This window comes from Ascochyta rabiei, chromosome 14, assembly GCF_004011695.2.
Source record: "Ascochyta rabiei chromosome 14, complete sequence".
In the NCBI taxonomy this organism is placed as follows: domain Eukaryota; kingdom Fungi; phylum Ascomycota; class Dothideomycetes; order Pleosporales; family Didymellaceae; genus Ascochyta; species Ascochyta rabiei.
The window spans coordinates 170,110-196,564 of record NC_082418.1 but is presented as its reverse complement, the minus strand read 5'-3'; the positions used below and the strand labels follow the sequence as shown (position 1 = coordinate 196,564).

General features: G+C 51.2%; 10 protein-coding genes across 10 annotated transcripts, besides 7 other annotated features; 5 read left to right on the top strand and 5 right to left on the bottom strand.

Moving 5' to 3' along the window:
- Positions 1-40: 40 nt before the first annotated feature.
- On the bottom strand, positions 41-952 carry EKO05_0008006 (uncharacterized protein; the record flags this gene model as incomplete). Its single annotated transcript, XM_038946425.1, has 1 exon — positions 41-952. One exon carries the CDS (start codon positions 950-952, stop codon positions 41-43), a length of 912 nt encoding a protein of 303 aa, XP_038796479.1.
- A 426-nt stretch (positions 953-1,378) lies between these two features.
- EKO05_0008005 (uncharacterized protein) lies at positions 1,379-2,113 on the bottom strand (the record flags this gene model as incomplete). The annotated part of the gene is made up of 2 exons (XM_038941226.1): positions 1,379-1,706; positions 1,758-2,113. The coding sequence occupies 2 exons, from the start codon at positions 2,111-2,113 to the stop codon at positions 1,379-1,381; spliced, it is 684 nt and encodes a 227-aa protein (XP_038796478.1).
- Positions 2,114-3,663: 1,550 nt separating this feature from the next.
- EKO05_0008004 (uncharacterized protein) lies at positions 3,664-4,359 on the top strand (the record flags this gene model as incomplete). Its single annotated transcript, XM_038941307.1, has 2 exons — positions 3,664-4,057; positions 4,109-4,359. 2 exons carry the CDS (start codon positions 3,664-3,666, stop codon positions 4,357-4,359), a joined length of 645 nt encoding a protein of 214 aa, XP_038796477.1.
- A 3,307-nt stretch (positions 4,360-7,666) lies between these two features.
- Positions 7,667-8,341: a dispersed repeat.
- Positions 8,206-8,254: a tandem repeat.
- Positions 8,255-8,295: a tandem repeat.
- A 28-nt stretch (positions 8,342-8,369) lies between the features above and the next one.
- Positions 8,370-8,534: a mobile genetic element.
- Positions 8,515-8,537: a tandem repeat.
- Positions 8,538-13,903: 5,366 nt separating this feature from the next.
- EKO05_0008003 (uncharacterized protein) lies at positions 13,904-15,802 on the bottom strand (the record flags this gene model as incomplete). The annotated part of the gene is made up of 1 exon (XM_038946424.1): positions 13,904-15,802. The coding sequence occupies one exon, from the start codon at positions 15,800-15,802 to the stop codon at positions 13,904-13,906; it is 1,899 nt and encodes a 632-aa protein (XP_038796474.1).
- Positions 15,803-15,807: 5 nt separating this feature from the next.
- Positions 15,808-15,833: a tandem repeat.
- Positions 15,834-16,075: 242 nt separating this feature from the next.
- Positions 16,076-17,197, bottom strand: EKO05_0008002 (uncharacterized protein; the record flags this gene model as incomplete). The annotated part of the gene is made up of 1 exon (XM_038946423.1): positions 16,076-17,197. The coding sequence occupies one exon, from the start codon at positions 17,195-17,197 to the stop codon at positions 16,076-16,078; it is 1,122 nt and encodes a 373-aa protein (XP_038796473.1).
- Positions 17,198-17,698: 501 nt separating this feature from the next.
- On the top strand, positions 17,699-18,361 carry EKO05_0008001 (uncharacterized protein; the record flags this gene model as incomplete). Its single annotated transcript, XM_038946422.1, has 1 exon — positions 17,699-18,361. The coding sequence occupies one exon, from the start codon at positions 17,699-17,701 to the stop codon at positions 18,359-18,361; it is 663 nt and encodes a 220-aa protein (XP_038796472.1).
- Positions 18,362-19,635: 1,274 nt separating this feature from the next.
- On the top strand, positions 19,636-20,747 carry EKO05_0008000 (uncharacterized protein; the record flags this gene model as incomplete). The annotated part of the gene is made up of 2 exons (XM_059637180.1): positions 19,636-20,688; positions 20,739-20,747. The coding sequence occupies 2 exons, from the start codon at positions 19,636-19,638 to the stop codon at positions 20,745-20,747; spliced, it is 1,062 nt and encodes a 353-aa protein (XP_059493163.1).
- Positions 20,748-21,670: 923 nt separating this feature from the next.
- On the bottom strand, positions 21,671-22,687 carry EKO05_0007999 (N-terminal L-serine N(alpha)-acetyltransferase NatD; the record flags this gene model as incomplete). Its single annotated transcript, XM_038946420.2, has 1 exon — positions 21,671-22,687. One exon carries the CDS (start codon positions 22,685-22,687, stop codon positions 21,671-21,673), a length of 1,017 nt encoding a protein of 338 aa, XP_038796470.2.
- Positions 22,688-22,825: 138 nt separating this feature from the next.
- Positions 22,826-22,876: a tandem repeat.
- Positions 22,877-23,048: 172 nt separating this feature from the next.
- On the top strand, positions 23,049-23,522 carry EKO05_0007998 (uncharacterized protein; the record flags this gene model as incomplete). Its single annotated transcript, XM_038941360.1, has 4 exons — positions 23,049-23,132; positions 23,185-23,325; positions 23,384-23,407; positions 23,457-23,522. The coding sequence occupies 4 exons, from the start codon at positions 23,049-23,051 to the stop codon at positions 23,520-23,522; spliced, it is 315 nt and encodes a 104-aa protein (XP_038796469.1).
- A 296-nt stretch (positions 23,523-23,818) lies between these two features.
- On the top strand, positions 23,819-26,120 carry EKO05_0007997 (uncharacterized protein; the record flags this gene model as incomplete). The annotated part of the gene is made up of 2 exons (XM_038941519.2): positions 23,819-24,982; positions 25,035-26,120. 2 exons carry the CDS (start codon positions 23,819-23,821, stop codon positions 26,118-26,120), a joined length of 2,250 nt encoding a protein of 749 aa, XP_038796468.2.
- Between the last annotated feature and the right edge of the window lie 335 nt (positions 26,121-26,455).

The window sequence follows — 26,455 nt, the reverse complement described above, 5'->3', positions numbered from 1 at the left end:
GAATCAAATACACAAGCGCCTGAACGTAGTAGAATTGTGCTCAATGGGCTTCGACATGTCCAACCTCGACCAGATGTGAAGATGCAGATGGGCAACTGGGTAGCTCGAGTTCAACTACCTCCCCCACGATCCCGTTTGCCTTGTACAAGCGGAACACATTTCTATGCACCCCGTCGCTGTCATGCTCCGTACCCAGGCGCTCAACTCTGTGTCCTTCGTCCACTCCCTCACCAGTCCAATCTACTCTGTTATATGACGTCGCCTTACTACCAATGCCTTCGATCCCATTGACCACATCTTTGACAGCGCAAATGAATTTGGCGCCCGACGAATGCGCAGACGTCAAATGTACCTCGTCTTCCCTCGACAACGGAAACTGTCCAACGACGAACACAAAACGTCGGAGATCCGTAGCCAGTTTCATGTAACCCAAAAACACAGACTTAATCGCACTCGCCTTCGATGAGTCCTGATGCCAAGTATCTGCGGAGCGGACAGTGACGTGGCGCAAGCTCCTCAAGCCATTCTCGCCCACGGCGCTGAAGAAGTCGTTTGCGACGTTCAGGCCGGAGAGATAGACAGTATGCTCGGTGCACAAATAGGAAACCGCTTCTTGGCGCACCTGGCGCGAGACGCGAAAGACGGGGAGAGTGAGGAATGTGTCGGCGTGGTGGAAGATGGTGATGGTTTCGAGACTGGGGAAGATGGCGTACGAGTAGATGAGGTTCCGGACTTCGCCTGGCAGGGAGAGGAAACCGTTGCTTTGCTTGAACTTGATAGATCCGGTTCTTCGTACTTCTTGTCCATGTGGCTGCTGCTGAGCTGTTGTGGTTTCGTGGGTCGATGGAGATCGAGCGGTCAGCGAGGGCGCAGCCTGCTTGTCGTGACCACCATCACTTTTGACTTGCAAGTTGAAGAACCTTCGGGATAGCTTGAAGGTAGGCATGGTCATTGGAAAGTTAGCAGGAAGAGACGACGCTGCAGTGAGATGCAATGGCCCCCAGTTAACTAACCCACTTCGGTCTAGCGCAGATGAAAGTCCAAGTACATTGAAGTCTGAAAATGTGCTCTTGCAAAACGCTTACAGTAAACAGCTATGTCCATACCAGAAGAGTCACAGATATTCCCTGGGATTATAATTATCACAGTAGCTGACGCTGCAGCTTGTGAACATACGAGCATTCGTCCATGCTTTCAGATGCCGCATTCACGCCCTATTCATCAAGTTGCTCGTCATTTGAAGTTGCAATGCAAATGATGACATGCATATGTTAGAAATTAATGGTTGTGAAGGGTATCGAAGCTGGCCTGCAGCGCTTTTCCACTATGTATATACACGTTCTCACGGCTCCCTGCCCCAGTCTCCAGCTTGTTCAAGCTAGGCAGAGAAGCTCTTAGCAACACTGCCAGCGACAACCTTTGCGGCGGCCGCAGCTGATTTTCCCGCAGCAGCTCCGGCGGTGGACATGACAAAGGCAGCGGCAGTACGTGCATCGCGACCATACGTCAAGTGGGGTGCGAGGATGACGCTCTGGCCGGCACAAATCAAGTCACCGTTGTGGCAGATGACCTTGGTGTTGGCAGCGCCAACACTGCCAACGGCATCGCCGTTGTTTGGGTCGCCAAAGATGACCGCGCTCTTGACGAAGGCCGCTTGATCTGCTGGCAACATAGTAGCTGCGTTGTGAACGAGCTGTCCTCCTTGACTAGCATTTGTTAGCTTCGGAGCTGGCGAAAGCATCAAAGACATGGCTTACGAGTAACCTGCCATGACAAGCGCAGTTTTAGGGCATGCCGCCATGACTTTGCCGACCATGGTTGCCATTAACTTGCTTCCAGCTTTATCACCACCGGCGAGAAAGCCGGGGATGTCTGCGGGATACTCGATACCCTGAACAGCAAGGTTTTGTGCTCCACCCATCATCTTGGCAATTGCGGAGACAAATGGAGGACCCGCGACGGTACCCATATTACCAAGCTCGGTGGTACCGCGAGCAAACAGAACAGTCATAGCCTTACAGCCGCTGCCGTTGGTGACATCGTTCTGCGTCATGGATGTGAGAGCTGCTGAAGCGAAAGGAGCGAGGACGAGTAGAGGTGCGAAGGACTTCATGGTGACAGCTGTCTAGAGTTTCGATTTGGAGAATTAGGTGATTAAGAATTGTAATTGACGGAGTGCAGGGAACCAGTCCGGAGAGTGAATGTTGAGAATGAGTAGTTGGATATATTGACAGAATCTGCAGGTACTGGGTGTGTTCTTATATGAACGCAGTACATATGGTGATCTTGCCAACCGAGGCATAGAGCTCAAGACAAATCATGGAGGTGACCGACCTCACACTGATCTGTCATGTTTCGATACTGGGGCCATTTTGGGGTGCCATAGACGTCATGCACAGTCCTACAATATCACTCACTGACAGCAGCGTTGGCATCTAGCAACCATTTGGCAGGCAGTCCCATGCAAAACAAGCTTGTTCTCGACAAGAGGGGTGAGGGACTAGGAAGGCACTACCAAATAAGGCTGTATCTGACAGTCGTTGAAGGGCCGTCCCAGTAGATTTGAGACACGAGCTACTGATCTGTAAGGAGGACTTCCGCTTTTCAGGTAGCGACCGCTCACCAAGACAGTGCATCCGAATGCTTGGCGTATTCAGTTCTTTCCGAAGCGGCTCTTTTGGCATTTTGAAGGAGATACGAGGGGTTTGGCATTTTTTTATGATGCGGTGTGCACCAAGACCGTTGTGATCGGTTCGGATGCGGTGAAGAGGAAATCCGTACGCTCCGTGGCCATCATCACAGTACAGATTCATCTGTACTATGGTCATTATTTCTTCTCTACACTATGCTAGAACGATTTCTCACACAATCGAATCGCCCATTCAATTCGGACACACAAGCCTGTTCGTGATGGGTCTTCATTCTGATCATGGAGTTCTGTCATGAGGGAGTGTTACTCTTCTGTGACCGGTTTCAGCAACTCGTTTCGAGATGTGTTAAACCACTATACGTTTCATCGATGAGGCTAAGGTGTTCGAGCGCACGGTCTTCTGATCCCCGTGCCTTGGTCAGTGAGCAACGGCAATGCGCTGATCAGCCGGCGGCTTAGTGAGCTTGTCTGGATGTTCCAGATGCGGTCATGCATGTTACTGAAACATGCAACTTGGCTTCTCACGACAGATTGTGCGCTGATACACTCAAGAGATGTCAAACATGGTCCCGGCCTCAGTTTTGGATCTTAAAATTGTCACGACGGTCCGCGACTGTCTAGGAGTAGTTGTTGATGTCGCACTAGCCACACATACCTGAGCGAGGCTGTTGTGGCGGGGCAGCAGCGGCTCTGCGATGTCTGGATGTTACCCCGCAGTCCGACGAACATGCGACGGGAGATATCCTACGATGTAACCTAGGTATCAAAGGGGCGCATTGCGAAGGCTAAGATGGTATTGAGTCTTTGCATCTCGTGAAAGGGCGTCGGAAGGGCGTCGGGCGACTCAAAATGTAGGGATACGGACAGATCTACGCCGATGAAGGAAGGTGGAAACGAGGCAAGTCAGCCTCAAGATCGACTTAAGACTCAAGGCACCCACAAAACACAAAACATAACTTTAAGGCAAAGCACAATCGTAAGAACTCACAAAGCTGCCAGCTACAGTCGCCAACATGGTCCTTGAGCTCCATCCTTGCACTGAATCCGACCTTCCAGAGTTCGTTCGAATTCAGATTGCCGCCTTCGGCACCGGCGGCGGCATGACAGCGTTCATGGTCGAACACCCACCCTCAGAAACATACATCAACAAGGCCGTCGACAAGCACATCAGGTCATTTCGCGAGGAGAAGGACGTTACTTATCTCAAGGTCATCGACACTGAGCTTGACGGGCAGATGATTGCAGGCGCCAAATGGCGCATCAACCAGAAGGAACGCAAAGAAGAAGAAATTCAGTCCCAGCTACCAGTGCCTGGAGCGGATGAGGAGGGCAAGCACGCGATGATCGACTTTATCTGGTATCTGAACAGAGTGAGGAGGGAGTTCATGGGAACCAAGCCGTTCTATTGTAAGTGTGACATGATGTACTCTTGGCATGACTCTTCGCTGACCTCTGCAGTCCTGCATATCCTCATTACAGATCCAGCACACCACCGCCGTGGTGCCGGGGCGCAACTCGTCAAGTGGGGCACCTCTCAGGCAGATGCCGCCCAACTACCCTGTTTCTTGGAATCTTCGGTCATGGGCCGGCCGTTGTATGCCAGATGCGGGTTCACACCAAGGCACGAAGAAGTGTTCGACCTGCAGAAGTATGGAGGTGAAGGCAAAGACACAAACACGGTGATGATCAGAGATCCGGTTCGTTCGTAGAATGGAGAGGATATGCGGCAGTGGATGAAAGGGTAGCGGTAGAAAACGTCTAAACAGGTCTCGGCCTTCTTTAACAGCTATCGCACATATCAGCACGGAGTCTTGGGGCTTTCTGATAGATTCAAAATGAAGCTCAAGCGGTTGTATCCGCGATGGAACTTTTCTGGTGTGGTCGATACATCTTCTCAGCAGTAATCTCCTCAAAGATGCGCCCCCCCAAAATACGTCATTGAAAAGCCTAGGTTCGAAACAAAGATGGGCAAGGCACTCAGCCAGGATTACGTTCCAGCTGTAATGAGGGTCTACAAGAGGTCAAATTTTCCTCCAAAGTCGGAAAACTTAGCCTGCCGAGTTCCCTGAACCCTACAGACTGCTCATGTAGTGTTCAAGCTACCGAAACCTTCTTGTCTCCCTCCCCGAAAATTTCCCCATCAAGAAAAAAAATCTACTTTCCATCGAAGACTGCGCTTTATTCCGGTAATCTCTCAACGTTGCGTGTGTCACAACGTCAAAGTACCGAACGACCGAGGATCGCCGCAAAGAGCCGCTGAAACCTTGAGTACGCCACACCCGCATACTCGAATTGTCAGACTAAATCATCGAAGTTATGCGATCGTGAGGCTATAGTGTTGCCGGTCACGATGTACGAGCTGGATCTCTACGAGGGAACGACATTGGGAAGTATACGTAGACGCTACGACCTCTTGGGAGAATGACGCATGCGAATAATCGGGTCGCAAGACAGATATCCTTGACGGCTGATTTACAATGGAGACTCAAGGTGCCTGCAAGTGTTTCTCGTTTGAAAGCAGTAATATTTACCGCGGGGGATGGATTTATGCACGTGCACAACGAGGCTCGCGACTGGGGACAGACTGAGTATGCTACAAATCTTTCCGCGAGTTGACATTGAAAGTAAAAGCGTACTGACTATTTGGAATGCCTCAGCACTGATGCACGCAGCACATAGCAAACCACATGCTCTGGTGGTTTCATCTTTGAACTAACTAGCAATGCGCAGCTACTTGACAAGCGTTCGTACGCTACAGCGTGTAGGTATCTGAATCGCGGGTTTATGTCTGTAAGGTCACCATTGTAACCGTTGTCGAAGCCTTCCATGGTCCCAGATTTGTCACGGCGTCTATTTTCCCATATGCAGACGTAGCGATAAACAGTTGCAAGAGCAGCGGCGGCAACTGCAGTGGCGAGTACGGGAACGAAACCCGGGCCGTATGCGGGGGCATCTTCCGGCTTGAAGAGAAATGGACCAAGGACGTTCCCTGGAAATGCTGTTGGCGGCTTGAACAATGGATTCAGGCCCACGTTCTCCTACCCAGACAGTAGCCCATAAAGATACCCGAGGAGGTCACCGATCGCTTGTGTAACCTGCAGTATTGGCGATCTGGAGACCCACGAGAACAGCATATCCTCCGCCGAAACCTGCAAGGATGTAGCAGCCGAACAGGAGACCGCCTTTCTCGCCGCGCGGTAACCGCCAAAGCAGGAAAGAAGCGGTCATGGTACCGCATTGGCCTAATACAATGAGTCAAGTTCGGATGCCCGAAATCTTGTAAGCTAAGTAAGGTGCGGTGAGTTTGATGGTGCCTATAATAGAAACTGCTGGCGTTGTGAGGAGCAACGAGTTAAGAGGTCACCTTTGAGACATCAAAATGGCCGGGTAGCTGCCGCCAATGAAGCTAAGGTAAGAAACGGCGGGAGAGAAGGAATAGCGATTGCCCGTGGTGAGCCTGAGATCGTCACGTAGGCCAAACAACGCAGTCTGTGATAATATGGCCTTTTCGTAATACTGCAGGCCATATGTGATCACCAGCAATGAGATAAGCTTCTTGTCGAGTCTGCGGACCAGCTTCTTCTCCTTCTCTGGCGTCCAACTCTCATCTCCAGCATACTGAGTAAGAACACAAATGCACGCATAACTAACATCCTCGATGTTTCCTTAAAAAAGTACAATATCCCAGCCTGCATAGTCTATTCCTGTAGAGTCTACAGACTACCTTAATTAGAAAGCTATTAACCTAGCATAGTTTGTTTTTAATAATAAAACACAGTTATAATGCTTTTGTCTAATAGTAGTTAGGTTGGATACAATATACTTAATCGATTTCAGGACAATGCAACTTTTAAGACATCCTTTGTAATCATGAAATCTTGGTCTACGACAGAAGACGCAGTGGAAAAAACACGTTTGGCTGCAGGCTGGGGCGCGAGACAACAACAAAAGCTGCATGTATATGCATTGGCTTGATATAATACAAATATATTTTACAGTTGGCAGCTAGTCTTTCACATACGACCATAGGACGTTGAAAACAAGGCTTCCCGTTCGCTCAGCCCTATTTAAGCAACGTACCGGCGGATTAGTAGTTAGGTGGGTGACCACTAGCGAATACCCTCTGTTGTATGTTTTTTTTTGGCAACAACACATCTGTCACTGAAAAAACATCGCTTTTACGTCTTGCCGAGTGCAATGTTTGGCTATCTATCATCAAGCTCGAAATATCCGTGGTTCTATCAAAAGTACGCTAGTGATTTGATTAGTTCTCCTTGCACGCATAACTAACATCCCCGATGTTTCCTTAGGAAAGTACAATATCCCAGCCTGCATAGTCTATTCCTGTAGAGCGTGCAGACTACCTTAATTAGAAAGCTACTAGCCTGCTTTGTTTTAACAACAATGCATAGTCTTAATGCTTTTGTCTAACAATAGTCAGGTTAGATACAATGTACTTAATTAATTTCAGGACAATGCAATCTTCGTAACATCCTTTGTAATCATGAACGCGATTTAGGTTGCCCCCACACTCTGTTCTGTCATGTTCAAGCCATATCGTGTGATCAGCTCTCTTCTCATCTTAATCACATGTTCGCTGTCATGATAGTTCGGCAGTCAATGACAACGTTCACGCAAGTACGGGGACCTGAGTAAGAGAAGTGAAATGACATTATATCTGGTCACAAGACAGGATTCTGCAACGAGAACGAGTGCACGGAATTCGCCTACACCGCAAGGCACTTGCGCATCGATTTGTCCAGGTCTTGACCTCGAAAGTCAGAAAGAGAGGTCTTCAGCTTGCTGAGAAGGAAGTTTTTAACAGACAGAAATTCACCAGCTCCCTTCACGCCTTCATACTTGAAAGATTTCACTTCTGGGCCCACACTGCAACCTCCTTCGCCTTCTTCTCTTTGGCTACCACATGCTTCAATCCGAACCCCTCCTCCTCCAGCCTCTTGCTCCCCAGCTTTTGCATCATCTGCTCACTTCCCACATCTTCTTCTCTTGGCCACTGAACACCAACTTTTCATAGTTAGAGAAAGGTCAATTTCTATTAATTTTTTATCCCAATATTACAAACATGCCTTCCTAACATCTATTTCTAGCGTCTGTTTTATAGTGCAGGCGCTAGAACAGGTATGCTAGCTATTATAAGCTAAACAGAGTAGTTATCTAGTCTTAGTTAAGATAAAATCTCTATAATAGCCTGTATGCTTAAAGATTTAGACTAGTTAAAGGCATAATAAACAGAGAACTTCTAGCTATAGCTATTGCCTGCCTAGTAATTACTACACAGCTATTACTTTATTATAAATACACCCCTATTATAACTAGCTATACTAACCTCCTATACCTAGACAAAATTAACTAAAATTAACTAAGTAATAGCTTAAACCTACCTCTAATACAAACACTATATTAATAAAGCAACAGCTCTCTCCTTAGGCCTATAGATACCTACTGCCTTAGTAAAGTAGCAGGTCTATATCCCTAGCTATCCTACAAAATTAACTAAGCAACAGCTTAAACACCCCTAGCAGTCTACTACTAGCAATAGTAATAGACAAACAAACAACAACAATAATAACAATAATAATATAAAGACTGTCTACTGCAATAGCAATAGCTAGCAATAGACAATAAATAATAAACGCTAGAACTACCTACTTAGAGGATAGTTCTACACAACCCTAATTTAACAGGGCAACAGCTCTTCTTAACAACTTAGGGCACAGGCCCTTACTATTAGATTACAAACACACATTTACTATCCCTTTAAACAAACACACTCCTTAAATTACTAGAGCAGCTTAACTGCTCTTGTCTTATATAGTCTTAGACTTACACAGGACGTTAAACTTATTAATCAATCAATCAATCATTCTTCTCTTGGCGGCGGGCCCGCAGGCCGAATCATGCGCTCCAGGAGCTGCACGCGTGTCTGCTCTTGGGTCTGACCGAGTCCAATCGCTGCATACTTCAGCAAAGGAAAATAACCGATGAAAGAGTTAAGCGTGTCGCGGGCCACGTTGGAGGCGAACTCGTGCTTGCCGGTTTCTGCTCTTCCAGTGCCCACGTATCGGGCTTGGAGGAAGGCGAGAACTCGCGTATCTCGGAGCTTGTCGGTAATGGTGTCGTGTATGTGGTTCCTATTGTCAAAGGTTGGTATAGTTTGAACAGGTCATTGGCGAAGACCTCCAGCCAGACCATCGGGCTTGCGAGTCTGTTGCTGTGCAACGTGATAGACATTAGAAAGGGAGATACATCATCACTTACTTGTGGGTGTAGAATTTCCTTTGACTACGAAGCTGTTTGTAATGTGACTTTATGATGTTGACAGGTTTCGTGGCAGGTTGCGTAGCGTCGCAAGTTAGGAGCAAAAGTTGAACAGAGGTGAATGTGAAGGCAGAAAGTTCGGCTCATGCCATCAATTGGGCTCACGCATGAATGTCCAAAAGTTTTTTTGGCCGCCATTATTTGATGCCCGCTTTGTGAGCATACACAGGTACCATCGGTCCGCCTTACGATCCTTAAATTGTGGGAGAGCAAAGTTTCTCAAAATCGAATCACAAAGCTAGTGACTTTCAAAACTGGCACTGAACAACAAGAAATTCCATTCTTCTTTATTGATGAAAACAGACAGGGCAAAATAGCACCAAGAGATTCACCATCGTAATCAGAAGGTTTCAACATTATTTGCAATTCAACTGTGATGGCAAGGCATACTATGAAAACTGTTTAACTTATTGGAGTGAGTTTCCTACATCGTCATTCCAATCGAAGTATAATCGACCATAAACTCGCACCGCGATGCAAGAAGCCCTTGCTGCTTTCAATGCCAGTCATAAGTCCCATCTGCCCGTTGTAGATTACCCGAGCTGATGCTTCTGATTATATCAAGATCTCTCTCTCTCTCTGCTTGCTCCTCTGCATAGTATCTGAAGGACTGGGCGTAGGGAATGTTGCGAAACAAGTCTGGAGAGACGGGTACAAGTGGGGAGGACAAAGAGCGTTGACCAATGCTACTTGTAGTGGTCCTGAAACTGGCAGGTCTTTGCGGAGTCCACATCTCATGCGCGGTAGGTGGCAAGTCGCGGCTAAGATGGGTGGGGGCGCTGACGCTGTGAGTTTGTGGACGTTGTCGACGACTGATGATTGGGTTGTTGGTTGGCGTCTTGCTGCGTGACATCCTACCGAGTGGCAGTCTGCTGAGTCGCCCTTGGATGCTATTGTCGGGACTCATGGTCTTCAGGGGAACGATTTGGCCTCTTGCTCTAGGGCCGTAACTTTCTTCAAGATGTTCTTGCAGGGCACGTTCCAACTCTGCGTATCGCTCTGCCTCGCTGAGTGGGCGCTGACGTCGTCGGTAGTGGATGAAGCGAAGCAGAGCGTAGACGGCGATAGCAAGCACGATAACAAGTACCAGAATGCCTGTCAGTACGTACTTCCAGCTTTTTTGTATCCTGTTGTGGGTTAGGGTTACACTTATCTGAGTTCCTTCAAGGGCAGACGTGAACGCATGTTCGAGAGCTGAAAGTACTTTGAAGGATACATGAGATTAACGTACCAGGTCTGAGAAGAGGTATGCTCTACCTGGAGCTCTTCGGCACCAGGTGGAGAGGTCTGGGTCGGCTGCAAGATTGACGTCGAGCTACGACAGGTAGTCAAAGCAACACTTGATGACGTTGAGGGTGGCAGAACACGAGTCGGCGCAGGTATTGCGGAGGAAGTCACAGAAATCTGAGACAGACCACAAAAAGAACTGTACGCATTTTCAATTTTCCGCATTGCCTTGTCGTCGCAGTGAACGTTACACATCTCTCGAATGTTGTAAAGGCTACGGAGGTTCTCTGACTGGCAGAAACATCTGATGCTCGTGGCATTGTTTGATACTGGGACGTTGGGAGGAGCACAGATGTTGGTCGTATATAAGATGACCCTGCAGACGCGGGCGCAGACGGGTAGACCTGGGAACTCCAGGAAAGCTGCAGGGGAGTACGTAACTGCGCTTGTAACGTACAAGAACGCAGCGAGAATGATGAGGACTGCGAGGGATCGCATGGTGACGGGTGTTGCTCTGAAGTGAGCGTGGAGCTGCAGTCGAGGAAGGAACCAGTATGTAGTGGTAACGGATGAAGTTGCAAGATGAGAGCTTGGTAGAAGATCGAGCTGCTGTAGCTTTTTATCAGATATCACGCTAGACCAAAAGGGATGGGCCCCCACAAGGCATTGCTCTGTATTTCACCCTACGAAGCCATTCTGTAGTTGATAGGCTATTCAGTACTGCGTGACATGGAAGCAATGTTGCTGGTCATTTTCTTGCGTCTATAAGCTCAAAACTTCACCCCCTCGTCAATCTTTGCGTCTCTCTGCCTGGTTGAGGTGGTGGTGAATGTTCGTGGTCCTACACATTGACGTCGATTCCAGAAATCAACCGCTGTCTCGCCGCCTTTTCGTACACCATTGATGTTTCGAACCAGTTTCTAGATTCTTATGCCCTTTTCCACCCCACCGTCACCATGGAAAGGTTACAGCAAGTCTGCCTTTCGAGGAAGCAGGTCAGAGCAGGATTCCCTTTGTGTCGTGGGGCAAAGTCATACCAAGGATTTCAGGAGCACGCATGTTCTCTGATAGTAAGACACATCATCAGCTCTGTCTGTAACTCTTACTAATTGCAAGTTCATTGCATCGTTCCAACAATTATGTCGTTACTCGACAACCTTTTCACCAGGTCAGCAATACCCTCACCGTCACTCAGGATGAGGTACTTGCACAAACCCCGTCGGCTTCCTTCTCATACAGCACAACATTTCGCTACAAATAAATTCGTTGTTCAAATCATAGGCGAGGCCGAAGAACATGCTGTCCATGGTCAACTCATGCTGGCATAGGTTTCCGGTTCCAGTGATTGGGCATGAATAAGTGCGAGATATCATTCTAGTTACGGCCTGATATCGAAAGGAGTAAACTTGCAGCCGAAGCTTGTGCACGCCGACATCAAGCGCTGGGCCCGCCTGCTCACTTTTACCCACATCAAGATCCCTATGTGAGGAGTCTACACCCTGGCTCGCAATGTTGTGAAAGGGTAAGCAGAGCATCTCGTGCCCTCTGTACTAAAGATGTAATCTGTTGCTGATCAATGAGTGTCAATAGTCAAGATTATGCGACGAGCTTGGCGTCGAGTTGCCCGTGATATTATGCGTGCGACGCCTGTCGGGCTAGGAACTCGAGAGTTCGCTGATCTGTAAGCCTTCACCTGGCACATTCACTTCCGCACCTTGTGGATCCGAGAAAAAGCAAGTGTGTTCCATAATCCATAATCTCGTACCCGTATACTACACATCATGCTTCCTCACGACCTTATCCGCAAACAGGCTGCAGAGCACCATAACTCTCCACAGGAGGCGAGGCACATCCCATACTACTGCCGACAGTCACGCCGTTGAAAGGAAAACCATGATACTGGTTCGCTAATGTGAGACCGGACCCTTGTTGAGTGAACATCCGAATATAGCATCCAGCAGCCCGAGTCTTCGGTGCCGCCGTCATGGTAGCAGTCACCGCACCGCCGAAGGGCTTATGCAGCCAGCATCTCACACTCCAGACTACACGGAAGGAGAATTACTTACGATATTGATCGCAACGCACTGGTTTTCAGTGACGGAGACTACGGTCGCTTTGCCAGCGTTGCCGTCTGTGGGTGGAGGCTGTCGATAATGTATTAGGACACTGTGCTACAATGACTCGAGGGAAGGTACCGCACAATGTTTGGATCTGTGCATGTGTACGGTCCGGAGTGGACGGTGACCTGCGCTGAGGCTGGGCCACCTGTTGGTTTGTTACCCACGGGAGCCACAGGAGCAGCAGCGCCCTTGGCGGGTGCAGCCAGAGTGGTGCCCCAGAGGGCAATGATTGTAGATAAAAGCTGGGTCTGCTTAAAAGGTCTTCTTCAGCGATGGGGATCGAAGACATGCTGTGAGAAGCTGCATCTTGGTATACTAAGGGCGTTGGCCTAGAGACGCTGTACTCTTGGGTCTGGTGTGGATGCAGAGTGGTTTCGTTACAGCGAACTGATCAATTCTTATATAGTAGCAGCGTCATGGCTCAGACACCTACAGTGACCTTGGCTTGTATCTGGACCTTCTGGGAATGAGGCCCTTATCGTTGCCATCAACAAATGGTCCAGCTCGCAAGCGCAACGCGTCAAGCACATGTAGAAAATTAGGACACGTGTCTAGGATATTGGTCACAGGTCTGGACTGCACATTCCGGGCCATTCGACGCGGATGCCAGTGTTGAATACAAGCCTCGCGGCTACTTGGTGTTGAGAACCGGTGGTACACTAAGCATTCCGAATACGTCTGCATTGCTAACCATATCGATGTGTCGAAGAAGCTAGGACGGTTAGGTGGGTAGGATACCCCGTACTGACAAGAGACTTGCACACCGAACCTAGATTCGCCCGCTGATCCCCATAGGGTGCGGCTGGACTCCCTTCGCTTAAAATGCGAAATTGAAGTGTAAGGCTGACAGCTAGACGCAGTGTTGGATCGATGGAGATGCCGGCCCAAGCCACTTCTTGTGTGACTTTGTGGGTGTAAATCATGGTTGGTACTCGCTCTTTTCGAGAAACTGCAAAAGACACGATTTCTGAGATGATCGATTGTTCCTGATTGCATTGTCGCGCAAGATGAGATGCGAGATCCTAGGCTTGTCTCTACTGATAGTCTGTACAATATTCGATTCTACCGTGGGCATCGCCCCAGCAACATCACAGCGCAGCAGTGACATGCGGGGTGCCGAATACGAGGTCCCGCCATTTCTAGGCCGATTGTCAGCCACGTTGTGACAAGAAAAAAGAAACGGTCGTGGACTTGCCCTGTTTAGTCGTCAGATAAGTTTTTTTTCCCGGATTGAACCCTGACCTCGCTGAATCCTCAGCCCTGCAAAAGCGAGAACGTTCTATCAGTTCTAGCTGTACGCCAAAGCTCCGGTTGCATCGCTTGGAAGCATCTTGACATGCTTGTTATAACACAAGCATCGCGGACCAGGGGTGGCGGGGGCTCGACTGCGTGAATGTGCCAGAAGAATATCCACCTCAAAGTACTCGAGCGAAGCATCCAAAACTACTAAGCGCTCTTCGCAAATTGTAAGCGGAAGTCCAGAAAATGAGGTAGTCAAACTGGTCGGGTATCATTTGGTATTACACTGTCCAAGCTACCTCAGCTACTCACTGCCTGGTCTCAACTTTTACAGCGCCTGCGTCTCAACAGTCTCGCCTGCTTGCTGCCCAAGGGTACTCGGATGCGTCGGCGGTCCACTCCTGCCAACCTTTTGAAGGTCCGCCAAGAGCATCTTCAGATGCGCTGTGCGGTTTTGATTCCCGCTCCAAGTAACCGCCTGACTGTAGTACAGTATGTCCCACGCCTCATCGCTCAAGTTTGCTAGGAACGTGGGTAGGCTGCGTGCTTTCTGGTATGATCGCCACAACACTCTTCGTACATCATCATTGGCGCCAATGTATGCAAATTCCAGTGCTTGGTTAAATGACTTCAGCGCCGGAGAGATGTTGAACGGTGGCTGGAGACGCACGCGTAGCCGGCGTAGAGCGGCCGAATGCTCGGGGTCGGCGCGCGCGGCTGCCATGCGTTGCGCGAGGGTTGCCGTGCGTGAATCTTCCAGTTCGTACGGATCGGGGGCAAGCTCGTGGTCAATTTGCGTCAAATCATTTGGATCTTTCTTCGGTGTGTGCTCGGCGATCAGCTTCTGGATGTACACGAGTTTCTCCATCAGTCGCGGGTCTTCCATGATCTTGTCAACTTTGGCCTGGAGTTCGGGCGGGATATGCTCCTCGTCCTCAGCTTCGGAGTCAGGAGTAGGAGGAGATTCGAGTTTGGATGCGGCAAGTTTGGTAAGCTCAGCCGCGAGCTGCGCGGGGTCTGTGTCTTCATTGAAGTTGAAACCGTTCTCGTCAACCTCATCGCCTTCGTCGGTGGGCAACGGTTCGGCAACCATCCTGTCGAGCTCAGATTTGATGTCTCCACTGACGTTGAGGTCCTTCATGATGTCGCGCATCTGAAGCATCACCTTCTGTAGTTCTTCGGGTTCTACAATTGCCGGCATGCCATGCTCGTCGTAATCCTCTTCTTCTGGTGCGAGAAGGTCTTCCATGTCCTTCTCAAACTTGACCCAATTCTGCTTGTCCTCGACAGTTTCACTTGCGTGGCCTGCTTTCATTTTCTCCTGCATCTTTTCGTTGCTGTTGACCTTGGACATGGCCCGGTCGATAAGTGCCTGGTACTCCGGGTCGTCAACGTCCATCATCTCGGGCATCTTGTCGAGCACTGCTTGCAGGTCTTCCTTGGCGTCGCCAATGTCTGGGTCATTGAGAAGCTCCGTGACGGCTTCGTGTATGGCCATGCGCATCGATGCGTTCATTTCGTTGACTGTCGGTTGTGCATCCTTGTCGGCCTGCTCCTCCATCTTCTTGATCTCCTGCTTTGTCAAAATGCTTTCCTTGATCTCCTTGAGCTCCTCTGTCAGGTCGGCAAAAGCTGGGTCTGCCATGAGCCCATCCATCAGTCGCCTATTCAGCTCGGCATCATCGAAGTTTGGGTCCTTCTCCTCCTCCTCGATCATCAGAAGCGTCTCCTTCTCTCGATTCCTATCTGCAGCTGTCCCGACGGCGACTGTTCCAAATCTATCCACTTTGCGCCGTGCGCCAGTGTGAATGTCCTGCTCGTAAAAGTCGATGTCGAGGTCGTCGTCATTGTCGGTTATGTTTTCTGACGGGGGGCGCATCAGCAACTTGTCCATCTCCTTTTCATCGTTCATCTTCGCGATGAGGTCGCCCAGCGGTCCTGTTGCTGCGGCTAGCTTTCTGTCCTTGAGGGTTTTCTTTGTCTGGCCTTGATTTCCCTTGTCGACCCCCTCCAGAGCCTTCTGTTCCGTCTCCGTCACGTGGCGTTCTCTCCTGGCTTGTCGCGCCAATTGCGCTCTCTCGGCTTCTCGTGCTTTGGCCGCCTTGGACTTCTTGCCGCGTACGAACTGGGCCGGGAGGGCTCGTGCGAATGGACATGGCGCTGGCTGCGGTCGGGTAAGGGCACGGATAAGGGCTGCAGAGGGGATGTAGGCTCTTGGGGGAGCCATTTCCGTGGTGCTGGTGCTGGTGCTGGTGCTGAACTGGGGTCGATGATGTTGTCGGCATCAACTTTCGGCGGGTGCAGTGCAGCGGAAGTGCAAACAAAGCAAACTTCACTCTTGGCACCCCCGAGAACTCCGCACCGCACGCAGCCCCCACACCTTCATCAGCGCGTATCCATCTCAGCTTCCAATCGCCAGGCCCCAAATCACAAGTGGTCGGCTATTCTGATACTGCGCTCACGTGTCCATTCTTTCACTGTCTACAGCCACCTCCTCGGCTCACATACAAACAACAATGCCAACCAGGGCCACGACCAGCGCGACCCACGCATCGCCCTTCTTCTTCTTCTCACTACCGCTGACGTAGCTCATGCCTGCGCCGCCTTCAATGACCTGCGTGGTCACATTCCTGCGCCCAACTGGTGCATCCACCCCATTGAAGTTATCCACTGCCTTGATCGCCGGCCCAACGTTGAAGAAATCGACAAGCACAAACGTCGGCTGTCGCGCGACTAGGCCTCCACACAGCGTCATATGCGTGCCAAGGCCACCTATGCCATCCCATGAGTTCGTCTCGTTGATATTGCGGATGTCAGGGACTTGGATGTTCATTGCCTGCGACCAGTAAAGCATGTGGTTCATCAGGAACAGCTTGCCAGAGTCGCGCTCTTGTTGGATCGTCGTCGTGTTGGAGGGTCGGTCAGGCTTGCAAGCAAATTGCACCGCGTCTCGCACATCGTATGCATTTTCCCATACAAAGTCGAACTCGTTGAGGAGATACGGTGCATTGGCCTTGTCCGGGTTGATTGCGTTGACAAAAGTGACGAGTCGTTCCCCCTTGTCGAGCATCTCTCCGAGCGTTGGCCACGTCTTTTTGAACTCGCTCGATGGCGGAGGTGCTTTACTGATGTCCGCAGGAACATAGCCGTAATGCGCGATGTCGGCTTTCGAGTACTCTCCCTGAAGCTCTCGGGCATCGATGCCTTCCATATTCACCAACACCAGTGTGATCACCTCGTTTGGGTTCAAGTCCATCCATGAGCGAATCTCCCAGAGCCAGTCCTTGAAGAGTCCGACATCGAACATTCCGCATGTCGTATGGCAGAGGTGTAACTCTCGGGCTTGCGTGTCCGCATTGGAGGCGACATGGACCTGAGCTGTGAGCAGTCGGACGCCAGCGTCAAGCTGTACGGTGCTGTTGAAGAACTGGTTGCCGAATGAGGAAAAGCCTGTCGAAGCATCGCGCAGAAATGGCGAGTCATGCGCTCCGAGATGCGTGATCTGATCGTACGGCGTGGAACACAACTCAGGGGCATTGTTGCACGCTCGCTGTGCCCCAGCAAAAGGAAAGGCGACCAGCGTCAGAAACAAGGGAATGAGCGACGCCGCGACCTGTTTCATCGCGGGAGGAGAGTTTAGAATATGAACGGGGTTTCGAAAAGACAAAAAGACGGAAGATGGTAAGACACCAACTGCAGGCGCAATAGGGTAGAAGAAAGGCAGCAACGCTGCGCACATGGATCACACCGCATGTTGGATAAGGGCGAGGTGACAAACAATAGCACTGTTCAGAAGGTGAACACGGATTCTGCAAGTTTGACGCTAGCCAACATACCCCTAACTGCTGATCGACCAACTCAGCCTTTGCACAGTGCATGGGTTGGGTATGTATATACATCATGCTGGTGTTGTCAAACCACTCCATGCTAATCGATGCAGGGCGTTGGTTCATCGTGTGTGTGGTGCAGTGTTGTCTCGTGCACAAGGCAAGCAAGACGGTCTCTGCTATTTACTTCGGCTGCCGTTGCACTCTAGACCTGCCGAACATACTACCGACCACACTCTCGTCCGTGTGTCTATACCTCGACGGTCACACCAAATACCTCTATCACGCGACTGATTATGTCCAGTAGTCACAACGGCAACCAGCCGTCCCGCTCGCCTCGATATATCTCCTGCGATTGGTACATCACAGCGCATTTCCAAAACTTGTCTATTCAGACATCTTCGAGTTCACCTACGCCATACCGACTTCGCGAGCAAGCTATGCCGAGCTTAGAGCATAGTCAGTACTCAAACAAGCAGTCTGCGAAGGTCAACGCCGGTATTCACTTTGGCGGGACGAATAGCGAAACCGAGGACAGAGTCCAAGCCACCATGGAAATGTTTGTCTTTAACAGCAACATCCCTGCTTTGAGCATAGACTTCAGTCGATTCGAGGTACCAACTCAGATACCTGCTCCGATTGGTCCAACCGCCGAAGAACTCATACGTACGCTTCTCTGCCCTCCTCTGCATGCCTTCCTGCACGGCGTACTATCCATGCAGTGGGTCGTGGGTGTGCTGGGTCAGTCGCACTTCCGCTTCCGCAACAGCGACGAGCGGTACGTGTTGGCCCCTGACTCCAATGTAAGGACTGAGGGTACGCGTCTGGGTTTGCCACCGGTGTATCTGGAGTGGTTGTGTGGTGACGAGGAGGGATCCAGTCCCACCGAGCAGAGTATGCTCCTGACCCCAAGATTCTTCGAGTGGTGGCAGGGGGAAGACGGCAGTGCCGGTGAGTAGCACGGTTGGCTTCCTTTCGCACGTTGCGCTCTGTCTGCTTTCTTCCGTCCGCTTTTTCTTCCGTCTTATTTCAATCAAAATCTTTCACTATTTCCCCTTTCCAAGCATCGAAAATTCGTTCCTTCTTCCACGCCATCCCTTCGTTGCAAAGGCTTCTCTTAGAGCGTCTACAAATTCGCAGGTTCGGTAGGTCTCCAGCCGATGCATCATCTGCATGACTCTGGTCGACTGTCCACATCTGCAACTGGACCCTTTATGCAGTGTTGGGTACACCCGCAATGTTGGACGGGTCCACACCACCCCCTGAATACACGGTCCGGACTCTTCGAACCCCCGAAATTCCATCTTGAGGCTCTGGTCTCGACGGCCAAAGAATGCGATAGCTCAGAAGCTGCTTTGCGAGAACGACCTCTTTTTCCCTATTTACGTTTTCCAGTTTTTCATTTCGCGCACTTGTTGAATGATCTTTCCTTTCCATGTAGATATCCCCCGCTCCTCTAAAGAGTACGTTCATTCCATTCCTATAGCAGCATATCGCCACCAGGCGCTACCGACGCAAAAGCAAGAGTCCCCAGACGCAACAGCACCTCGAATGCTCCACGCGATGCCGATACGCTGTGCAAGAGCTCAGCCCGGGCCTCTGACCGAGCTGCAGCCTTTCCGATCGCCCGCTGAGATCCCACCGCACGGCCGGATCCATCCGAACTTTCGGTTCCGCCCAGTCACGTAACATGGGAAGGCCTCTGCGTAGTAGCATCCAGCGATCAAGAAATTGTCCGCAGCCCGCTTCGATAACGGCAATCCGGATACTTGGGAGACCATCACATCGGGGTAGAGCTCGGGTCACCAATCTCCACTTGGAAAATCCCCGGAATCTCGGTAGGAAGAGGGGATACTGCCTTACCTGTGCGTTGTGTAAGCTTGCCCCCACGGACCGCGAGAGTTGGGGTTTGGGTGGCTGACGTGGTTTCGACCAGAGGGTGCGGCCCCACAATGTATTGAAAATTAGAAGCAAGTTGAATATTCGTCGCAGTGAGCTTGGGAGGTTGGGCGGTTGAGGATAGGGGTTCTGTGAGGATGTGGAAAGAAGAGGGGAGAAAGGGAAATATATGAATGCTTCGATGTCGCTTTTGCGATCTTTGAGATCCGAGCCCGGTTTGTTCGATTTCGGAAAAGAGTGTTTTTGTTCATGTTTCTCGTGTAACGTTTGCACAAAACGCCCGGTTTCCCTGGATAGCGTATACCCATTTGACCAACGGCCCACAACGTCTTCCATGTACTTGAGATGCTCAGGAGGCGTGGCTGGAGAGGAGGCAGAGGGGGATCTCGCAAACATCTCGGGACCTCCATCAGATCAAGAGACCGATGAAAACGCCACATCAACATCCGAGGCTGGGATGACTTCCGATAGCCGAAAAGGCTTCAAAGCCGCACACCAAAGCCATGATTTCGGCGAAGACAAGCTTGAAGTCCTCCGAAGCGGAAATGAAAGCCACGTTGAAGACGAAGAAACAAATTCCTTCATGGCTTCAGAACGGCCTACAGATGGGTCTGCAAGTTCGAAAAAGTCCGCAAGATCTCTGATTTCACACGAAACGGGGAAGCAGCAACAAGAACAAGAAGATTGCGGAATTTCTTTGTCTCACGGACATGTTGTGGCCATGGCCAGGAGTTCGACAGGCACTGGATCCTCGATGGATACAGCGGACAGAGAGATCGCATCGAAAGTTGAGAGGATCAAGCAAAGGCTACGTGAAATTCCAATGGCTCAAAAAGAGCCGGCTGACTCCATCCTCCTTGCTACTGCGGAAGAACCTTTGGGCGCTGGTGCGAGTTCAAGCAGCCTGGCTATCTCCGCAACCCCTCAGAGACTCTTCAAGCTGCGCAAGAACTTCGACGTATCTCGCAATCGTGAAGGGTCGAATTGGTTCCGCAGCCCGCGTGGTTCCAAGACCCTTCCTCGAAACTTTGTAACCCCCGAAGGCCTCCAGAGTTTAGCATCATCTTCCACTGCAAACATGGAATCATCGGAAGACTGCCCTCACGCGATGCACTACACCAGCTTCGGTGATCGTGCTTCGGTGTCGCGGTCAGCGTCCTTGCGAATGAGGAATTCTAGACTACCTCCAGCCTACATCCAACCAGCTGAGCTAGATCCTATCAAAGCGGATGACAGGGTCCCAGACTCGAGAAGGCTGGGGGATCATTCTGCTGGAGACCCTCAGGATTCAGCATCACCAATCGATTTGGCGGAAACAGCTTCTTCCACTCCGGAACGCGACTCCGTGATTTACGCTAGAACACTACCAGAGACTGTGATCTTCGATGTATCAGGAACACATCGAAGGCCCTCAGACACCGCCACTGACACTACAAGGAGTGGTGAACAGCCGCTGCACGAATCGACCGCTTCAAAACACAGTCGCAGGCCCGGCGAGATGTTGAACGAAGACGACAGGGAAATTAGAGTCGGTTCCTCCTCTCTGACAAGCTCAAATGGGCCACCGAGGCGAAATAACGCTGCAAGTTTTTTGGATCGGAACAGCGCTATGCCATCAGCACCTGAGCCAGCCCATGCTTCTAGCTTGGAAGACCCAGCTGCAGAGCCGGATGTGGTGGCTGTAGAAGAAACGAAGACGAAGAGGTCTTGGTGGACGCACTGTCTTGTCGCTGCGATATGGGCCTTGATAACAGCATTGACGCTCTATGGTGTATCGAAGGTCTCCCCAGATGCAAAGCTAACCTCCTGCAAGTTAAAGGAGATGAATGTGTCGAAGATTGGGAACGAGATGATGGTCGGGGTTGTGAGTGCTCAAGGTGCGAGCAGGGATGTTGCGACAACATGCGATTTGTTACTGGAATTGTGGTCAGCTGGCCTGCTAGCAATCGAGATGACACTGGCGGTATACTTTACAGCCTTGCAGTTGCTGTGGATAGCAATGTCACGTTTGTCAACATGCTGGAGATCTAAGGACGACGATCAGACTACCGTGGTGGGGAATGCGGGGGGTAACTGGAAGCACCATGTGTCAACAGCTTTCAAGCTAGCGTTTAGGTCGGCTCTGGCAGGTGCAATAGGTTCGGCGATTGCGAGTGGCCTACTGATAGCGTTCTGGGCTTGACCCAGTGCTCTGTCGAGATCCAACTGTGCAACGAGCCTATGGATTTGCAATGCAGCTGTGTTGTGGACACCTAAGTCCCTGGCTTGTATAGTGATTGTGAAGCTACATGCTACTGAGGAACTCCTGCCAGACCGTGGGTATCTAACGCTAACGCCAACGCCGAAGATGCACTGTGACGACTGCAGGACTAGGCAATCTCCTTACTCATGATGATGTAGTCAGCCTTGATGACCTTCCTCCTCGTCACCCTATCCTCTGGACTACTCTCGTCCTTCCCATAGCCCTCTCTCTCATACATTCTTCTTGCGCCCTCGTTCGCCGTGAAAACGGTCAACATGGCCTTTGAAATCTTTGCCAAGCGAGCCTGGTCCTCTGCCCACTTCATGATTCGTCCTCCAAGACCTCGTCTGCGCAAGCGGTCATCGAGATGGACCTCGTAGATGTAGAGCACAGGCCTCATCTTGTGCAGCTCCTCGTCCTCGGACTCGAGCTTGAAGGACAGGAAGCCGAGGATAGCGCCTATGTATTGTGCGCCCGACTTCTGCACGTCGACCTTTTCGAAGCCCATGTAGCCCTCTGTCTGTCGTACGACGAGGTACATCATCTCCTTGTCCTGCATTTCCTCCATTTTGCAGGTGGGATGCCAGCCCCGGCTTGAGGCCTTGTAGTCCTGTTGTGACGTCTTCGAGATGAGGTCGAAGCATACGGCCAACTCATCGTTCTTCATGTGCGTCGACCGCAAGAGTTGGAAGTGGAGGGCGGGATGAAAAGCAAGATCGACGTCTTCGGACGCATAGAGGCATTCGATAAGCAAAGTGCGGTGTTCGAGAGGGGTGTCGTCGCGAATGCCCAAGACAGGCAGCGTGCGCTCTGAGGAGAAGGAGGCGGGCTTGTGAGGGCTTTGAGGAGTCTGAAGTTCGTGAGGGCGCAAGGAGGCCTTGTGGCCGCCGGTGGTAGGTGGAGAGTGCAACTTTGGAGGTTGGTGTGGGCCGAGCAGTTTCGCAGGGGACATGGACCGGTTGTTGGCGAGAGTCGAGACGGTAGAGACGGTAGAGTCGAATTTGAAGAGCTTTCGACGATCCTGCAACTCTGCACGGTCTGCTTCGGCGTGGCTTCTTCTCCTCTTGAGCTTCGGGTTGTACATTTTGCTGCGAGTGCCGGGCGGCGCTCCCTCTCCATCCGAGTCACGCTGTCCGAAACACATGACGCTCTCCAGTTGCACCGAGTCGGCTTGTGCAAGGCCCGACCATGGGCACGTGGCTGTTGCGGAGAAACTGGCGATGCTACAATGGCGAACGCGTCGAGCTTCAGGGAAGACGCGCCGGTGGGGCAACCATCACAGGGCTGGCAAGGCTGGCAAGGCTGGCAAGGCTGGGTAGGCTGGCAAGGCTGGGTTTGCGGCCTAAGACACCCAGAGTCTAGCTTGTTCTTGTTCCTTACGTCAGCTTGCATCGCCAGCCAGAGCCTCATCGTGCACATGATCTTGCACCGTCCCAGATCACCGCCTCTTGTCTTATCCCACTCCTGCATCGTGGTTGTTGTCTCGCTCTGGCGTTGAGGAGGGCATGTTGCGCAGGTATGCAACAATAGCCGCAAAGCCGCCTTCACGGCTGGGTGCGCGCGGAAAGAGCCCCCTGGGCCTCGACCATGTGAGCTTCGCCCCGTCTTTGGTAGTCAGATAGGTCTGATTCTGTCACTTAGTTCATACAACGACAGAAGGTCTTGTCGCTGTGGCGCGACATTGTTCGCAGCATCAACAACATACCGGACGCCGCCACCAGGGCCGACATGAGACAGTTCGCCAGGGTGGAATTTGAACAGCACCGTCACGTCACTGACCTGGTATGTACACACACGTCATGTATACTGAGAACGCTGTTTTCTGACCCTTCTTGTGCAGGACCATATACGTTATCTGCTCTCTGTACGCTATGCCCACCTGCGATTGTTCTGCCCTCAGCTGACCACTGCAGACCGGCAAAACCCAGTTCCAAACCATGAAAGGCACCCTGATCAACTCCGGGCTTCTTACAGAATGAATGAAATGTACACGTTCTCCTTTCCCTCCATCTCAACCTTCTACTTGCACGCTATTCCTCATTGGCTGAAAACCGAGGGCCTTCTGCTAGCGCGCTTTCCACGCCCCACCCATGCACCTGTCCACATCCCAAACTCCTCAACGCCATACGCTTCTTCTTCCAACCCGTCTGCACACGCATAGTACCCTGTCCACTGCACTCTATCGCTCCATCTGTATGTCTAATTTCCCCTTGGAGTACTTTGGGGGTTAGACTGACCAAGGCAAGGCGTACCATCGTACTCAACAGCCAGCACCATGGCGTTCACGAGGTCTGTCTGCATCGTGGGCGCAGGCCCCTCCGGCCTTGTGGCGGCGAAGACGTTTCTACAGCATGGTGGCTACGCTGTGACTGTGTACGAAGCCGCAGACCGTGTCGGCGGCATGTGGAGAGCGCAGCCTGGCGAGTACGGTGACAAGTGCAGTCCAGACATGAAGACGAACCTGAGCCGCTTCACCGTTGCCTTCCCGGATCTTTCATGGTCATCCGTGGATCTTTCAGATCCTGTCACTGGAGCTCCATCTCCTGCTACCCCGCCGATATTTCCAAAGGCATGGCAAGTTGGTCGGTATCTTGAAAAGTACACGGATAAGTTCGGCCTTAGGTCAAGCATATTTGTGAATCGCAAAGTCGTCAACGCCGATATTCTTGACGACATGAAAACCTGGCAAATCTCAACGTACGATGTGGTAACGCATCAATCGAGCACGCAAACGTTCGACTACCTTGTCGTTGCGAGCGGATTTTTCGACGAACCTGGTCGAACCTTCACTCCCCTACCTCACAAGAACCTCAACAATGTACAGCACTCCTCAGTGTTTCGCGACCTTCCTTCTCTCTCACAGCAGCCCGGCAAGATTGCCGTCATTGGCGGGGGGATCAGCGGGTCAGAAGCTGCAGCTCAAGCTGCCTTACAGATTTCGAACGCCAAAAATTCGCCGGGCAAGAGCAAGCCTGCTCATTCGGAAAGCATAATCTATCACATCATCAACCGACCTCTGTATTGCCTTCCCCGTTACCTACCTCAGAATCCCTACATTGATTCGTCGCACAATGCCAACCTAGCACCAAGTTTCCTTCCTATCGATCTTGTCCTCTACAACTTATCGCGCCGCGGTGAAGGTGAATTATCTGCTTCCATCACCACTGTTCCTCCTGAGAAAGCAAAGAAGGGACATGACTACATGCGGTCTGTTATCGGTGGCGACCAGCGGGAATACGGTAGCTCAGCACTCGTGTATGCGCCGGAACAGACGCAATACCCCGGTTATTGCGGTATCACCGATACATACACTGAGTTTGTCAGGAGTGGACTGATTATACCGGTACAAGGCTGGGTAGATGAGGTTCAGCAGAAGGAGGATGGCGGCTTGTTCGACATCGTGCTGCGGCATAAAGCTCCGTGGTCCGAGCATCCAGGCGTGAGTTGGCGACTGTTACATTGTCAAAGACTACGGTGCTAACCAAGAGCAGAGTACAAGCGAGGTCTCCAGCGTTGTTGGCATTATTGAAGCCACAGGTTACAAGGTCGACCTCAATTACATCCACGACACACCCAAAGGCTTCCTCTCCCCCGATGCCGCTTGCCCACGCATACCTTTTCTCGTTACTCGCGGTTCTGTTCTCTCCGATATTCCCACACTCGGGTTTGTCGGCTTCTACGAGGGCCCCTACTGGGGTGTTATGGAGATGCAGGCGCGCTTCATTGCCGACACATGGTTCAAATCCCCTCGAGATCTTGACACCTCCACTAGAGCTGCGCTGAATCAGCTCGACACAACAGAGCGTATGCGACATAAGATGCGGTTCGAGGGATCTTTACAAGTTCCGCAGTTCTGGATGGCTGACTACGTTGGTCTTGTCGAAGAGCTTGCACGAGAAGCCGGCGTCAAGCGAGTAGACGAGGGATTCAATGGCCAGAAAGGGCCTGCTTTCCCATCTCGCTACCAAGGTGTTGGTACTGACGTAGAGGCTGATGTTGTCGTGCAAGAGATCATTGCTGTATTGAAGTCCTCAGACCAAGACGCTAAATTCGTCGCAGCAGCAGTCTTTCGTGCCATGCAAGGCGTGTGGTCTCTTCGTCGAAAGATCGCCACCCGCAACACCACGCCAGGTGGCATACTCACGGGTACCGCACACTTCCATCCACGCAATCCTACCGATCCTACCTATACCGCCGAGTATCTCTACATCGAAGAGGGCATCTTCAAGATGGACAATGGCTTCTCTTTCCCCGCTACGCGCCGCTACGTCTACCGCTATAACGAGGCAACCGATAAGATCACAGCCTGGTTCGCGGACGAGGATGGAGAAACTACCGGGGCCTTCTTCAACATGTGGGAATTCTACCCTCCGGCGGATGAGAACCACGGGTGGATGGCCAAGGGGCACCATTGGTGTGATCCAGATACATACAAGAGCGGGTGTGAATTCAAGTTTCGCGGTGCAACATTGCAGGCATTCAGCATTACGTACGAGGTTGACGGCCCGAAGAAAGACTACAGCCATGAAAGCTGGTACGAAAGACCAAGGAGTGAAGGCAACCGAGACGGCTTGTGAAGACGGTATGCCCAACACAGGCGCGGCTAAGTAGGCAGTATCACATTGTTACTTCAGTAGGTGACGCTGCTACGTTCAAATATTCGGTCGATCCTGACGACAGATAGACGATGCTCAGTCCACTGGTCCTCACCATTCAGGGGAGACCCCGACCAGCATTGCTTTCCGTCAAGTGCAGGATTTTCTGGCTACATATCAGTGAAACTCGACCGACACTATCCTAATCGGTCCGGTTCCTCTGACATTGCCTCTTGTCATTACTTCCGATGGTCGCACGCGAAACACGATAGCGAACACATGGCTTGTCTAATTGTTTTGTGCTGGGTGTCATGCGT